We start from the raw sequence: 17,809 nt of genomic DNA, 5'->3' as shown, positions 1-17,809 counted from the left end.
TCTTGCATTTCTTTCTGAACATAACAGCTTCAACATGAAGGATGGAAGGAGCCTCTAGCCAAACTTTGCTAGCCTGAGAGGTAGGAGATGGGGACTTCTGCTTTTCAGAGGCAGGACTTGAAAAGACCTTCTTGGGCAAGTGCTCTAACTACTCGGGGATTACAGGAAAAGCAGGCTCCTCCTCTGGCTGCATAGTTTACAAGTCAGCCCTGCTCAGTTTTTTTAATAAACTAAAAAAGTCTGTCAGGCCCTACCTTTGGGTGAGAGCTCCAGGCTGTGGATCTAAACAGATGAAAGGAACATCTCTGAGGAGCAGCATTTAAGACATACCCCTGTCTTCAGGATTTCTATTGGTTAATTCAGCAGGCTGCTGGTGGATCCCATTCTGAGGTTTTTTACACTTGACCTGTGTTGAAGGTTAGGTGCTAAACTCAGCGTTCTGTATTCCCCTGCTGAGGCTAAGTGCCTGAAAAATTAGGCAGTGCAACAGCTGATGTTTAGGTGCCTAACATCTCCATTGTACCTAGTTCTAGATGAACAAGCAGTGACAAAGCAGTTGCAATGCTTCTCTTCCAAAGCCCTTTTGCTTTCATAAGAGTGGTCATCTCTGGTGGTACACAGGGGCTGAACATAGCTTAGGTTCTTCCATCTCATGCTCAAGGACAATTAGGAACATTGAGAACCAGTAATGAGAAGAAGGCAATCCATCAGCTAGTGGGCAAGCAGAGCCACTGAGGGAGAAGCAGCGGCACAGAAACTGAAGAGATCAGCTATGTCGAGAAAACGGAGACAGGAGATAGAAAGAAGAGAGAGGTGGGAAGGCAGGCAGGTTATAATGGAGAGAGGAGCAAAATAATAAATAGAAAGGCAATACAGTGAAAAGGAAATAAAGCAAATGCCAGACACCATATCAAAGATAGGAGAATCAAGAACAGATGCTCACAGATTTTAAGGTGTGTTTTTGTTTTAATACTTCATTTCACACCTCAACAGAAAAGTGTCTTCTCATTTGCAAGGAGGAAAGAGGAAAATATGTCATCTGGTTAGCCAAAATGAGGAAAAAGGAAAGGGAAAATGAGTTATAAAGTCCTACCAGAATTCTCCCCTAACACAGACACAGAATTCAAACCCCATAAAAATGACCATCATAATGTGTATATTATATTAAAAGAAAGCAAGAGGCCAGATTATAATCTCAACAACAGTCAGCCAACTGACTGAACATCTCCCCTGCAGCATAATTTAGAGATACATGAGTTAGCTCAAGTGCTGGCAGCAACCTAGCAATAGCATCACAGAGCTCTACACAGGCTAATTTACCCTGCCAAGAAGCAGGGCAAATTATCCCACTAGGAACTCTGTGTTGCCATGTAACTATAAACTTCCCAGCAGTGTAGATCTATCCTTAGGAAAGATACCCTGTACTTATTGCAGTGCACTGTAATCAGAATCTGGGCCCCAAATATATGATACATTGCCATGAATAACCATCATGTTTAGAAACAAACTACATAAAAATATCTTACCAAGCCATAGATGGCTGCTCCAATCCCAATCAATGGACTAACTGCAATAATGACCAAAGTCAGTTTCCAGCCACTGACAAATCCTAACAGGAATCCACAAATAAAGGTACTGAAGCGCTGGATAAAGATCGCTACTTGATCAGCAATAGCATCACTGATTTTGTTAACATCGCTGTAAAGAACAGGACAAGTGGTGACAGTGGAATCTCTTTACATCTCCATTACATTCTGAGCTGAATTTTATTTTAATGAATATTATTTATTGTTTTTGGTTTGAGAATTCTGCAACTTTCCTGTCCCCTGTTTTTTTCCTATCACCACTTTCAGGGAGTCTGAACAGAAAAGAAAAAGAAAATCAAACTAACAGCAGTTTGGCAGCAGCATCCATTTTGACGACATGCAAAATTTTGTCTTTGTGAATGGGATACTCAAAGGGAATCCTTTACTTCTAGACAATATCCGATTTTCCAGCTACAAGCTCTTGAGGTGGTATCATAAAATTTAATCCCATAAAACGGCCTGTCTAGCTAAATATTTTAATAGCCCCAATCACCAAAGTATCCACATCATTTTTTCTGAGTTAGAGCACAGAAGGATTTGGCTCCTATTCAAGCCCAACAAGTTCCAACAACCTTAGTAGGCTTTGGATCAGATCTTTACAATTTGGATTAATGTTTAATGAAGGTAGTAGGATATGAAGTAGGCTTTTAGAGCAAGATCTATTATGAGACGTGGAGATTTAGTCCAAGATGTGTGGGGTGCTGTAACACCCAACTTTCCAGTGCCCAGCCCCCAGAGTGGAAGCCAGAACCCTATGTTAGGTGTGTAGGCACTTTATTCAGGACTCTAAGGGGACATCTCCCTCTATCATACAGCTGCAGCCTGAACCTTTTGCTGTAGGGGCTTTCCTATGTCCTTCCTTTCAAAAGATTCAATAGAACTCCCCATTTTATCTTACAACATAAACATGATGAGTAGTAGGAGCAACCCTTTTGAATAATGGACTAGTGGTGAGGGTACTTGATCAGGGAGTGGGAGACCCAGAGTCAGTTCTTTCCTCTGGCCAAGGAGATTCAAACTGCCACCTACCAAAGAGTACTCTAACCACCACATTATAGACTAATTTGAGTGGGAGCAGCTCTTCACCCCTCCTGTTGAAGCTGCTACCCTGTGTCCCAGGCAGGGTATCAAAACTGAGTTTGTGCTTTACACTCTACAGTCATTGGATAAGTTTGTGACTCCCAGTTTAGCTTAGACATGAACTAAGCTGGTCAACTCTATCAAGATAGGGCAGTTCTGGACAAGTTGAGAGGCAAAACTCTAAGCACTTGGGGAACCCTGAAGTCAAAAAGTGGGGCACCTATGAAGTTGCCACAGCTCCTGATTTAGGTTGCAGATGAGCAGGGATTTTCAGCTTGCAGGTTTGGGCTTTGGTACCTAGATTTACCTTAAACCCTTCTTAAAGCACTGAAGTCCTGTTTTTAATCTGACCCTTCATTAATTGAATGTATGGGGGCCCACAGTGGTTTTATATGCTGCTCTGCTGCTCACCAAACTGTAGAAAATACAAAGATATGCAGTGTGGCAGGACTACTTACTCAGAAAGGTGTGTATTCAATTCTCCAACTGATGTGCAATCAAACCAGCCTATATCCATTCTCATTACTTTCCTGAAATAAGCTTTCCTGATTTTCTGAATCTGTCGAGCTGCAGATATTACCCAAAGGCAGATCTGGAAAGAGAATAAGGTGACTTCTGAGTTGCAATAAAAGAAAATCCTTTCTACTCCCATAAATGCAAATACCCTAACATGGTTCTTGATGAGATTACCATTATGATTAAAAGGATCCAGCTATGAAGGGTTTAAATCATGCCTTTTATCTGTAAGTAATCCTGCCTTACAGAATCTGGCAAAGCAGCTGCCTCAGTTCCAAGAGAGGGAGAGGTAGTGCCAAGACAATTAATATCAGTGGGACTGCATGGAGGCTACGTATATCTATAGCTGCCTAAGCCCAAAGGCATAACTAGCCAGCACTATGCTCTAGAGGAGGGGGAGAGGGAAGGGAGTTCTAAGCACCAGAGAGTGGGGGTAGGAGGGAATGAGGGCCATTCTTGTCCACCTCGGGGACTCAAAACCCCTAGCTGCTATTGCCACAATGTGTTTTGCCCATGCCTGGTTGCTCTTGCTGCTACAACAGCTGTGACGGTCTTTGCACCTGCCTGTTGCTACCACAGCCATCATTCTGAAGCCCCTCTAATTCAGCACTTGGCCTTCCTTGCCACCCCTATTTATACTATTTCCTATGCCTACAGACTATAGCCACTCTGCATTCCCTGCTGATGTGCAGCCCTCTCTGGGGTGGCCATCTTTCTGAATCAACAAAACTCTACGAAAATGGCTTTTTCAACTGACAAATAAGAAGAGAGGGAAAGTAAAATAATAATTAAAAAAATCCCACAGTAGCATGCTCCACGGGATGGTTCAGATCACACAGATATGAACTGCAGTAGCACAAACTATTATTATAGAAAATTCTGGGCCCAATTCACCTCTTAAACCAATTTTATACTACTGTATCTTCCTAGCCTTTATTGCAGCTACTTCAGATTTTTCCAATATAAGTGAAAATTGAATGGAGCCATTTACCAGCTAGGGGAAATTACATTACATTTTATAGTGTACAAAGCAAATGCCTTATCCATACAGATATTTGAGTGTGACACTCAGAATTTGGCTCTCATTATATTCTGCCACTGGCCATTGTGAACCAAACTTCCATATGGTTTGAAGGCAGCAGATGGTTCTGACCTTCCCGGATGACTGACTTGGGTTCACACTTGTGGAAAGGCCCAGCAGAAAGCTAACGCACAGCTTGAATTCTGAGGGCTAGTCACCTGTATAGGCTAAAGTGCCAGGTCACAAGATTAGCATCTGAAGCATTACAAAGCCCATGTTTTTTCCTTTATACACTGAAGTGGAATCTAGGGGACTCTGTTATGAAACAACAGTTTCTCATTTTATATACAGGAAATAACTTAGGGAATCAAATACTGACTTGGAGGTATCCCAGGACAAGCACTGCACAGCCAATTCCTGCATAGTAAGCTGCAAAAGTGGTCATTTCACTTTCAATGTCCAGTAACCTTAAAAAAAACAAACAATAGCATTATACATTTTGGAAAGCTTAAAAAACCCCTTTTAGGGACATCCACTGCCTTGAATCTTAAAGGTATTTTGAGTATGCTTCTAAATTTGATGCATCCTGGAGATCCAAATACTTCAGTTATCAGTATCAATGATATCACTTTTCATTAATACTCAGTCTATTCTTAGCAAAGATCAGGGACTTGGGAGGGCCAAAGAGGTTCTCTCCATACCTTCTGTGCCATGGAAGGGTAGTTTGTAAAGGATGTTGTGAAATGTAAGTTTGTAAGGGATGGCTGTGAAATGCTACCAAGCCTCATGCAATGAAAAGTTCAAATAGAGAATTGCATGGGGGGAGGACCAACACATTTTCCTTGGATAACTGAATTTAGTTACTTTGTACCATTATGGTAGCTAACATGGTTACAAAAATCTGTTCTACAGATTAATAAGAAAGGCTGTTGTTAAAGTACATCCAAATATCAACTATTATTTTGAACAGTTACAAAGTTTACCAGTGAAAATGGTCAGATGTTTTAGGTCACATAGAATTACTATAGTCTCTATAATACTTCTGAAGAATATCAGTTCTCATACTAAGGTTATTTAAAAATATCTCTTTGGAGTTCCCTAGCTGTTTCTCTAGATTTCTCTATGAGCTAATGATAGCAGGCACCATTCTATTTTCTTACAAGCTCAAATTCAGAATGAGCAAATTTTAAAGGCAGAAAAAACAATTCCAAGCATTTAAAAGCTCCTGTATAAACTAAGAATTACACACATAAAATGTCAGGGACCCTAAGCTGTAATATTCTTGAGTAATTAAATGATTTGCAACCCTATACAGAACCATATCTGGGGTCATAGCTTCAAATCTGGTCCAGGAAGATGGGAATTCACCAAAATGCATTATAATCTAATGAATGCCCAGTGATCTTCATAAAATAGTCTTAGGTTGTTCCTAGTAGACAAGTGTTCCTATGAGAGTAAAAATACTTTCCCTAAGGAGCATCCCTGCTGACAGCAATTTTTGGTAGCTCAGAAGTCCAAATGACTGTGCAGACATGAACTACCTTCCTATTCCTACAGATGGTGCCTTTAAGTCAGAGTTCAGGCTCACTAGTAGAAACCTTTCCCTTGTTCTTCCTGGTCTACGTATAGAAAACTCAGCCTCTGAGCCAGAACTGGACTTCACTAGCACTTAAAATACCTGACAGCAAAGAAAAAAATCAAATCCATGGACTACTTACCCACAACTTATTGATGGGTTAGTTTCATTTTGGTGAAGGGAACTGTTGATCCACACTATGGTGTTATTCACACATGTTTTGCCTGGATCTCTAAGCTCCTGCTTCTCAATGTCATATTGAATAAATGTGTCTGTCATTATACCAAAGACAAGCAACATGCATGGCTGGGCTGCTCCATGAAGAATAGCACAGAAAGTACCAAAAGTCATCATGAAAATCTCAGAAGATGAAGAAAATCGAAACTAAGGGAAGAAAAAAATATGATCTGAGCTCAGCAGTGGCTTTGAGGTTAATCTTGCATTGATGGTCTATTAATCATATACACCTAACCAAGATTTTAGGAGAACAATTTCAACAATGTTCAGGAGCAATAACTTTGTTCAGGAGTGTTTTTACCACAGAGGTAAGACAAAAACCTATTCTCCAGTCTTAATCTAACTGCACTCCATTTTGATTGCAGTAAGAGCTATCAATGTGCACAAGAGCTGAACGTATACCTCCCGAAGAATGTACAATCAGATAAACACAAAGTAATAAAAACAAGCCTCTAATTTAGATCATAGCCACAAGTCAGCAGCCAGTGCTCAAGCGGACCATGAATAGTAACTTGAAAGCCAACTTTATCTGCATGGGCTTTGCCAGGAGGAAGGAGATGGATAGCAATACAGGGACTGAAGAAGCCATTAAGAACAGCCTATTCATGGAGTAAATAATTTATAATTTACTTCTAGTGTTTTTGTGGTTCTATGGTAGAAATCTGATTAAATATGACAGTTTCAGAATAGGATGGTGAATAAGTTTATACAAGATTAATGTATACATTTTTAGGGATGTAGGACATATAAGCTCTATTTGCTGAAAGAAGGACTGAATTATGATAAAACATTGAATTGAGTATATATGCAGATATAGTAAAGTGTCAAACGACAACACAGAGCAAATACAAAACCTTTGCAGTGGATGGAAGACAGTAGAAAAAAATGTAGAGTAAGAGCATGGCCACACAATACATTTACAGCAGTATAACTTATGTCAGTTGTGTAGCTCACTGTGATCCTTCCCTGAGGTCTCTTCTGATCCCAGTGCTTTGGGGGAGGGTCAGAAAAACAGCATAAAAAGCATTGTTTTAACTGAGCTTTCTCTGTGCCTTCACACTTACGAGTGACATGAGTTTTGCTCTGAACAGTTTGAGGTGAAGTTTCCCAGAAACCCCTTGACCTATCTCCTTGAAACTTGACAGACTTTGTGGCCTCAGTAGGGGTTACCATCCCTGCTGTTTTCATTTGAATCAAGAAATAAATGGCAAAGTTATGGGAATTTTCATTATTCCCCATTATAACCTATGGGCGAAACGTTGAAACAGCATCAAAACAGCGAAACAATTTTGACGATACAAAACGGCATAGTGCTTTGAAAAAGCAAAAGGAAGCACTGTCCCTTTAAAATGGAATAGCAGCAAAATGGTGCTGTTTTGCACAGCCCTTGTTTCCACTGTCTGTAAGCCCCCTTTTTCTTTTTTAAACAATCCTTGATTCCTCTGGTAAACCAAGATGGCTTTCTGGTCCCTTTCTCACCTTTCCTGCATACAGGAATGGACATTTTCTGTACTCTAAGGATCACTCCTTTGAGGAATGGTCACCCTTCCTGAACTCCCTTCCCCTCCAGTCCCTCTTCCCATAGGGTCTCTCCCACTGTTTTCCTAAGCTCACTGAAGTCAGTCTTCTTGAAGTCAAACACTTCCCTGCTCTACGACGGATAGTGAATTCTATCATCTTATGATCACTATCTCCCAGATTATCCACAATCTTCAGATCTCCCACCAGGTCATCCCCTTTAGATAGAATGAAATCCAGTAAAGCCTTCCCCGTGGTTGGCCTGTTCACCTCGTGTACTAAAACCTATGTGACCGGTCAGATCTGACCAAGTGCTCCTCCCAGCAAATGTCAGGGTAATTGAGGTCACCCATGACAACCATGTCCCTTGAATGTGCAGCCACAATCAGTTCTCTGGAAAATTCCAGATCCAGCTCCTCCTGGCGTGGCAGTCTGTAGTAGACACCACCCATCAAGTTCCCATCTCCTTATCCCCCCCCAGTATCTTGGCCCAAAGGGTCTCGAGTTGCCTTTCTTTCAAAGCAGTTTGGGTCTTCAAGGTGGCATACTGCACCTTTACATAGAGAGCTACACCTCCTCCCTTCTCCTCTACCAGTCATGCATGGTGTCCCAGCAGGTCTCCATTATTCCGACAAGATTATATTCCCTATTTGCTAGCAGGAATGCCATTTCCTCCTGTGTAGCCATTTCCTCCTGTGTATTCCCCATACTCCTAGCGTTTGTGTATAGACACTTAAGTCCCTCATTGGTAACCGCCAGTTCTCAATGTTGTTCCAGCCTCTCAGCACCTGCCTGACTGCCTTCTCTATGTCCTTCCTGCTTGGCTATCTGCCCTGCTTGCATTCCTGTTTGCACACCCATCACCTAATGCACCTAGTTTAAACATGTTTCTTTAGAGCTACCAGCTGCTCCAGGATAAGCTGAAGACACAGACGTACACCAGTGTAAGGACGTGGACAGATGTATCTTCTGAAGTGTTCCACATGCCTTTGAAATGCTTTAAAGGGGCAGCTGTACAAATGTACATGCCCTCTGAAGCATTCCAAAAACATCAAAAACATTACAAAAAGGTACCTCTTGGAAGGAAGTACTTCTTGGAAGCATTTCACGTTTGTGTTACCTCTTCACAAAGACAGAGACCCCCGAATCCCAGAGTGCTCTGATCTAGCCTCTTCATGGAAAAGGGAGAGAGAGTGGGGTGAACAATCTAACAACCAAACTGATGCACCTTGGCCACTGCTGTCCCCAACAAAGCACCTGGAGCAGTGGCACCAACAGCATCAAAAGTGATTGAGCTGTTAGTACTTGAGGCACTTGTACTTCCCTAGCTGTTGGGGTATTCCAGGCATGGCAGGACCCCACACCCCCATGCCACATGGGACTCCCATGCACCTGGCCCAAGAGCTGTGATTCTAGCTCTCCAGGCTCCAACCCCCTTTTACCTCTCCTCTCAAGTGGGAGGGGGAGACAAGAAGTTTGGAGGATTGGTGTTGGAGGCTAGAATACTAATGGAAGGACACTGCCATTATAAGAGCCCCTCCACTGCCACCACAAGACCCCACACCCCTACTGCTAATTCTTCTGCCAGACCTCCCTACCTGCACAACTGTCTCCACCACCTGACACCACCTGTGCCCCATACTGCTGAAGCTGGAGTCAGATTTTGGCTCTCCAGTCTCCATTTCCCATATATCTCCAGTTCTAAGTGGGGGTGGTAGGCAGGGGTTGAAGAAGGGTCATGGTCTCTGGTCTCCTGGTTCTGGCAGCCAGGTGGTCAGGGGAACAGCAGGAGAGCATCCACTGACATTGGCTCCACCCCCCTCCCTTTCATCCTGTGGAGGACAGTAGATCCACAGCTCTGGGAGAAGGGAAACTACAGAGGGGCACTGACAGTCTGCTCTTTTCCCACCACTCTGTCAGGAGTGAGAAGAGGGGGGAGTTGTTGGTACACAGGGGCCTTCAGGCCTGGTTTGACCTTTGTGCTCAGCTCAAGCTGCATGCTTAGCTTGAATTGTGGACAAGACCGGCACCCAGTGAAAGGAGCAGATGGAAAAATACTGTCCCTGACTTAAAACAAATCAGGAATTTGGCTAACTGAATTGAATAAATATAACCTGGGCTAAAGGGGGACAGTGAGAGCAAAATCTACCCCCACCTAAGAATGAAAAGATTACCTCAGAATAGAAAATTCCAGTTAAAGGTATTTTTGGCAAACAGAAGCAAGATTATTAACATGCATTAGGAGGAAGGCTTAAGTTAATTTTATGTATTAAGAAATGCAAGCTATATTGTATATAAAGAGAAGTGAAAGAGTGTACCCTTTGAAACACTCCTGAAGAAAGCCTGAAGAGATCCTTTCACTGATTCAAGATCCTGTCTTGACATCAGACATGGGAGCCAGGAGCCCCGGACAAGACTTCATGGCCTGATCAACCAGTGAAGCTGCGTTCGCAATATTTTGGGGTGGTGAGCATCTACTTTGACTATCTACAAACCTAAAATTTTTAACTGCTACTGCTATCAAGGATCATATTTGTGGGAGTCCAGCAGGAAAAATAATGCATCAGGAAAACCAGCATGGATTTGTAGCAGGTATATCATGCCTGACCAATCTGGTTTCAATTTATGACAGGGTCACAAAATGCTTAGATGCAGGAGTAGGGGTGGATGTCATTTTCTTGGATTTTAGCAAGGCCTTAAGTATAGTATCTCATCCTATTCTCATAAATAAATTAAGAGGCTGTGACACAGACGTTTACATGGTCTGGCAAATTGGCTTAGTGGTCGCACCCAGAGAGTGGTAGTAGATGCATCGGTATCGACCTGGAAGGATGTGGGTAGTGGGGTCCCGCAGGATTTGGTCCTTGGACCTGTACTCTTCAATATCTTCATCAGTGACTTGGATGTGTGTGTGACATGTACTCTGTCCAAGTTTGTAGATGATACTAAATTGTGAGGTGAAGTGGACACTCCAGAGGGTAGGGAACAATTGCAGGCAGACCTGGACAGGTTAGAGAAGTGGGCAGTACACAATAGGATGCAGTACAACAAGGACAAGAGCAGAGTGCTGCACCTAGGGTGCAAAAATATCCAGCACACCTACTGGCTGGGAAGTGACCCTCTCAGCAGCACAGAAGCAGAGAGGGATCTGAGAGTCATAGTGGACTCCAAGATGCACATGAGTCATCAATGTGACGAAATCATCAACAAAGCTAATCGCACTTTATCATGCATCAGCAGATACATGACAAATAGAACCAAGGAAGTGACACTTCCCCTTTATGCAGCATTAGTCAGACCACAGTTGGAGTACTGCATCCAGTTTTGGGCACCGTACTTCAAGAAAGATGTTAATAGATTCAAGAGGGTCTAGTGGAGAGCCACTCGTATGGTTAGGGGCTTACAGGACAAGGCCCGTGTGGAGAGACTGAGGGACCTGCACCTCTTCAGCCTCTGCAAGAAAAGGCTGAGAGGTGATCTTCTGGCCACCTACAAATTCATTAGGGGAATGCAGCAAGGGATCAGAGATGCTATGCTCATCAGGGCGCCTCTTGGGGTAACAGGAAACAATGGTCACAAACTGACAGACAGCAGATTTAAGCTAGATATCAGGAAAAACTTCACAGTAAGGGTGCCAAATTTTGGATTGGGCTTCCAAGGGAGGTGGTGCTCTCCCCTACTTTGGGGGTCTTTAAGAGAAGGCTGGATAGGCATCTGGCTGGCATCATATGACCCCAGCACTCTTTCCTGCCTAAGCAGGGGGTCGGACTCAATGGTCTGTTGAGGTCCCTTCTGACCCTAGCATCTATGAATCTATGAATCTACTCCAGTTAAGGTTTAATAAACTTATTTTTAGTTGAGGACAACTGTGTCTTAGTCTTCTTGCCTGGTATAAGACCCATTATAGCATCATAGGGCTGCAACAGAACAGAGCATGGAGCCCACCCCCTGTAGCACCCCCCAACTGGAGAGCATGCGGCTGCATGCAACCACACTTACTTTGAAGTGTTCCAGCCAAAAGGCCCTACAAATACTACCTTTTTTAATGTTTTTAATGTTACTTCTGTCTGCACCCCACCTTATATTTGGATAGTTCTACGCTTGAGGATTTTCCCACAGTGATTTTAACCTGCCAAAATAGTGCTGTTTCAGGCTCAAAAAAGAAAAGATTTTCAACAAAGAGAAAGGGGGGGAGGGGAAATCAGAAGGGGAAAAAGGGTAAAAAATATTGTTATTTTGTACATCTTTTATTTATTAACATTATTAATCATATTCTTCACTACCCTAGTGAGAAATAAATGGATATAACTGCTGTATGTCTACAGCTACCACAGGATAGCCATTTCCTACAGGCAAACAGGCTACTATTTTTTCCATACCCACCTACTGATAAGCACTGTAATAGACCCTATGCTCAGGATAGCTGTTTGGTTGGTTGCTCCAAACTATGTTGCAAAAAACCCAATATAATTATACCTGTACAAATGTGTCCTGAATCCAGGCCCTACGGGTGAAATTCTAATTGTATTTTAGTCAATGCTAAAACTCCTACTGAGTTAAATGGGGCAAGTTTTCACCCAAGATGTTTTAATTCTTAGACTTTTTGACTGAACAGTAACATACTGTTACAACCATAAAGATTAATGTGAATAACCCCACAGAATAATATATATGCAATATTTAAATCCAGCACTTTCATTACCAGTTCAAAGAAGCCAATCCGAATACTGTTTTCTTTCTTGTTTGATGACCTTTTAGAAAGTAAAATATACAGATAAGAGATTTACACTCTAGCCATGAAGTTTATGTTCTCTTCAATAATAATAATTATATAGTGAACTGAATTTAACTCACTTGTCCCCCTTTTTCTTCTTTGGAGAAGGTTCCTCATTTATACAGAAATACCTAGCAAATTAGAAGTTCTAGCATAAATCCTTTATTCTCTTCATTTAATCTCCAGTATCACATATTACACTGAAAATTTACCCAGATAGCTTCATTTTTAAAAAATTCTACACAGTTTAGACTTGACTCTCAAACTGGTTCTAGGCCAGCTATCTGATATTGTTTTTTCTGCAAGATTTAAGCATTTGCACATTGTAGAACAGCTATAATTGTCAATACATATTGAACATACTGTTTTTTAGGCCTGAGTATTCACTCACAATTGTGCTGGGGGAGGTGGGGAGGGTATGTTAGAAAGGAAACCAGTGACTGCATAAAATCTCCCATGCCACTGATCCTGTAGAAACCACTCTGCCCAAGACTGCCCTCTGGTTGTGCTTCATAGGTCAAAGAAGTAGCTACCAATATTCAGCACTCTTCTCCACCAAGGAGAAATATTTTATGATTAAAAAACATTCAGACTTATGCAGGTGAGACTATAGTTAGCTTTTGCTTCACAGCACCATGATTAGAATGGAGACTCTGGGTTTTGAGTTTATTTGACATTTAAAAAAAATGTAGCAATGCACTGAAACTATAGTACTCCTGTATACTTTCTGAAGCCTAAGCACATGATCTGTGTAGTGCTATGTATATGCATCTGTTTTCCCAATAGGACCCCTGTGGGTTCAAGAAACTTACAGGAATTGCTGGAGAAGAGGCACCCTCAGTTTTGGCCTCGTGTCATGCAAGATAAATAAAATAATAAAATAATGCTAGTGACTAGTGATGACAGGGATAGACACAAAAGGGGAAGTGTTTGTTAGGAAGAGTTGGTTGTTTAGTTCTCATTGCTCTACAGTTTCTAAAACTCTGAACCACAAATCTTAAAAAAAGACTGCTTTACTCTACCCTTATCAGTTGTATCAAGGAGCACAGCTTAACAAATCAAGGGTATAGCTTTACATTAAATACTGTAAATGTCATACATGCATCAATTTCATATGATAACATCTAACTTCCTTTGATATTCCAAGAAGAATTGATTGTTCCACTTACTCTGGTTTCTGAAAGCCATTATCTGTTAGGAAAATAAATGCACACTTTAGTTAATAATTATTGTTAAAGTATATATTCTTTAGCAGACATGCTCTCAAATGAGGGGGGAAAAAAAGACCTTAGGACCCCAGGAACCAGAAACCTCATTCTCACTGGTACGTCTTATATCAGTCAAATAATTCATTGAAAATAATTAATTCATTGCTAATATGCTCTATTCTCCTTATTTACATTAACAATTATTGTATTTTAATACAACATAAATAAATAGAATATATGACTTATAATGCTGTTAGTTATTGCATGAATAACAATTTTCCTGTCCAAAATGGTCAGGACTGCTTTACCCTAAAAGTCCTATTTGGCCACCATGGCTAAGACATGACAATTCTGCAGCCGGCAGTCCACAAGGCTGTGATCTGGTTAGCATTTATATCCCATCACCTCTGGGCCCCCCAGCCACTGACAAGGTACCCACTTATAGCTAGATCAAAACAGCATTTGGAAGAAGTCCAGAGTGATTCTAAATATTAAGAAAATATGTTAATCTGTCATAGTATGCAACCAAGTGACAAATAATTTGATTATGAATCATTTTTGCCACTGCTTCATCTGGCCAGTATTTCAGAGTACTGGTAACTTGGAAGGAGCTGCTTAGGGAAGGGGCTGTGGCTCCATACCCTTTTGTGGCAGCCATCAGAAATTGACAGGGCAAGGGCAGCTCTGTCCCTGGAGAGGAAGGCAAAGCTATCACACCTCCTGGGAAGCCTCTGGAGCACTTGTGTATTAAAGTCTCAGACCAATTCTCAGGCCTCAGCAAAGTTTAGAGTCATGATTTGCTTTAATTAAGTCTTGCTATCGCTTGTATGGAAAATCCTTTTCCTCTTATTTCCTTCCCAGTTCAATAACACTGTACTCAGCACGATTACTCCATACCGACAACCATTCACAGAAGATAAAAAGAAATCCTTGTAGCCAGAATCTCTTCTGACTACCTACCTTCATCTCACCTTGTATTGGAAGCACAGTATTTCCACTGCTTCTTGGGCCTTTGTACATATTCTCAAGGGGGTGGCAGATGGAATTAGTGGGGGATTGGGGCTAGATCTACAGAAGAACATGGTCATTACAGTGTTGAGTGTCACAATGCCTTCCTACTTGCCACTGAGAAAACCACAGCCAAACTGCTAGGTCCTCAGGCTTCCCTGACAACCTACAATGCACGAGGAGAGTGAAATATGCTGTGATAACTGAGGCCTACAGACAAAAAGGACTTTGCATGCACCTTAGTCTGTGTTAGCAGTAACTTATAAGAATGACCTCCTCTTTATGGAACTGTAGTCCCTTTTGTTACTTTTTCTGTCAATTAGGTCTAATCCAATATCAATCCGTTGATTTCTGATTTATCCTCTCCTTATAATATAACATTGTATTACCATTGGCATAGACTATTGGATTTTCCTATTGCCTTGAGCTGAAAATATGCTTGTGTGTTTCTTTGCCATTGAGTTATGTATTATTAATATCTGACTTATCCACATTCTGAAATAAAAAAGATTATATTGTCTTATTCAATATAACTTGAGCCAGTAGACAAGCCTGAGTTGTAATGTTTTCAGTACTGTAGGCCTGCTATGAAATTGGTAGTGATAGAATTTGTGAGGTTTTAGTATTACAGTTTACTAGGTTTTTTAATTACATTGAGCTGATACATACATGCTAATGTGTCAGCCGGCTTGGAATCCAATATGGCTATCACAACAGAAATGTTATGATCTCTTCAGTTCATACAATGTTGTTTCATCACTGGGATTACTGACAAAACCAATCCTAGTGGGGGCTGAAATATTGATTAAAACATGAATTCATGGCAGTCATTTTGGATTCCCATATGGCAGCTACATGTACATCTTGCCAGATTGGCAACATGACTTTTTTCTGACATGGGTAGATCACCTGATACACACTGTTGCCACTTGTGGCAATGAGCTGCCTAATAAAACAAAATCTAGAGACCTTATTGGTCAATTTGAACACTACTATTAGTCATAAAAACAGAATTAAATCTGTACAAGCAGGACAGAGTTGCTTTTGGGTTTTATAATAAAATTAAAACTTACGCACACTTCAAAAGCTGATGCAAAACCCAAGCCAATGTATTCTTAGTAACCAGAAGAAACAAGCCCAGAAGGAAATACTTTTTTTCAGACTCCTTACATAGAAAAGTTGTATTTAGATTTTCTGCAACCACACAGGAAAACTTTTTCTGTTGCTGCAGTGACTTCCCTTCTTAGTATCTGCTGCTCATCTTTAACCCGTTAGTACCAAAAAATCCCAAAGAGGGAAAGTCTTTTGAGAATTTTCATTAAAGCTGCTGATGCTTGTCCTGCCACTAAACTTCTGGACCAATGAGGAGTCCTGTGAGCAAGGCTATAGGAAGCTACTGCAAATTTACTTTGTAGGTCAGAAAGACTCTCAGTGTGAGAAGTATGACTTTGGCTATCAGAGAGCTGGATATTTGAGTCTCTTGCTTGGCTGGAGCAAGGAACATGAGCAACAGCCAAGAAGAGAACCATGAGTTGAGAGTCTGGGACAACACAAGTCTCCAACAGGCCAACCATGACCCTCACCCATGAGCTGTAGTGGCTCTTTAAAATTACTGTTTTCAAAATGAATAATAACTGAATTTTTTGTCCTATGCCCAGTCTGACTACGCAGAACTTTCGCCAAATCAATTGCATATTTGATGCCACTTTGTTTTGAGGTCAAAGAAAGTACAAAAAAAATCCACTTCTACAAATGTAGGCATCGCAAAGCACCAGTATAAGCTGGATGTGGAGCCAGAGTCAAGCTAAAACGTTAGTCAATTCAACCCACCATTACTGTACTGTTTTTACTGTTTTTTTGCAATATGAATCTCATTATTACTTCACTAAAAAAAAAAAGATAGAAATTTTAAACACCTAGAACCCTGTCTTTATTTACACTGCCTATGTAGTATTTTCAATTAAAAGTTTGATTAAATAGTGCATTGTAGTCCAGGAGAAATGCTGAGGTTTGAAAATGGCCTATTAATGCAAAAGCTTTAAGAACCACTGACTCACCCTATATAGTCATATCCATTCTCTCTCTGTCATCCATAAAACTAATTATTTCATGCAGGGTGGAACAGATTCAATAGGAAGAAATAAGAAAGTTCCTTCAAGGATACACCCTTCAGCACAGGTGCCAGAGCATGGCATGCAATGCCATTTTGCTTGGCACATGCACCTCGGGGTGGACAGCTGGGAAGAGACTGGGGCTGTGCTACCACAACAAGGATTGGGCCCGTCATGGCTCCCCCAACATCCACCCCTGGTATACCAACAGCTTACAAGTTGAGGTTGTAGGTATTTTTAGCACTCTACTCAAAAATGCTGCCAACCCCTGCCCTATAGTGTGTAGTCTGCTGGTTTGAGCATTTACCTGGAACATGTAAGTTAAAGAACAAAACTGAGCCTGGGTTCCCCACATCAATGAGGTAGTATTAGACAAAATGGCATTGCCAAAAATCTTCCCACATATCCAAGCCTGTATGAGTGCTCTAAGAACACCTGCTGGATGATGTTCTGTGTTGTATTGTGGATTCAGTTCACTGAGGCAGGAGCTACTTTTTCAAAGACATTTTTCTATTCATGCTGCAAGCACCCAGGCAGCCACCAGACTGTCTTCTCCAGCTCTGTCCAATTCTGCCTAGCTCTTGAAGGCATACTATCCTCACATCTCCTCTTTCCAAGTAAAAGCAAAACCCATTTTAACCAATAACAATATATTGGTTTGTGGTTCAAATAATTCATTTTTTTAAATAAACTAACAATTTTCAATCAGTTTTTGTGGTTCCCTTTGCAGCTCTGCCATGCATCACATTAGTCTCTGCACTGTCTCGATCCATCTGTGCTGTAGTCTCCTCCATGTCCACCTCTGCTTTGGACATTTTTTTTTCTCCTGTTCTTCCTGGATGTGCTACAGGTATTTCCTGTTCTGTCTGTAGACATTTCCTTCACTTGTCTCTACTTCATAAGATCAAGGAGCTACCTCATGAATGACAACTGTCTCCTGTATCCATGTTTTACCACCATGCATACATACTTGAGGTAGCAAAGGTTCTAGTTCTCAGGATCCTTTTGTTATAATAAAGCTTTTGCCTATATCTATCATGGATCTTGTAAGCTTTTGCATCAATTTGTTCATAGAATCATAGAATCAATGAGTCGGAAGGGACCTAGACAGATCATCGAGTCCGACCCCCTGCCATGGGCAGGAAGGAGCACTGGGGGTGGCAGGGGTCATAAG

General features: G+C 41.4%; 1 protein-coding gene across 1 annotated transcript in view; it reads right to left on the bottom strand.

Moving 5' to 3' along the window:
• ABCB11 (ATP binding cassette subfamily B member 11) overlaps window positions 1-17,809 on the bottom strand; it is an 83,085-nt gene that overhangs the window by 52,474 nt on the left and 12,802 nt on the right. Inside the window, exons 3-9 of the mRNA XM_019554636.1 lie at window positions 13,478-13,499; window positions 12,389-12,439; window positions 12,237-12,285; window positions 5,922-6,163; window positions 4,583-4,670; window positions 3,125-3,258; window positions 1,527-1,698 (exon numbers count right to left, since the gene is read on the bottom strand). Of these exons, the coding sequence (XP_019410181.1) occupies window positions 1,527-1,698; window positions 3,125-3,258; window positions 4,583-4,670; window positions 5,922-6,163; window positions 12,237-12,285; window positions 12,389-12,439; window positions 13,478-13,499 (758 nt within the window). The remainder of the gene's footprint in view (window positions 1-1,526; window positions 1,699-3,124; window positions 3,259-4,582; window positions 4,671-5,921; window positions 6,164-12,236; window positions 12,286-12,388; window positions 12,440-13,477; window positions 13,500-17,809) is intronic.

Source organism: Crocodylus porosus, unplaced genomic scaffold, assembly GCF_001723895.1.
Source record: "Crocodylus porosus isolate Cpor-Errol unplaced genomic scaffold, CroPor_comp1, whole genome shotgun sequence".
Classification (NCBI taxonomy): Eukaryota; Metazoa; Chordata; order Crocodylia; family Crocodylidae; genus Crocodylus; species Crocodylus porosus.
The sequence above is the reverse complement of the archived record's forward strand: the minus strand, read 5'-3'. Positions and strand labels throughout refer to the sequence as shown.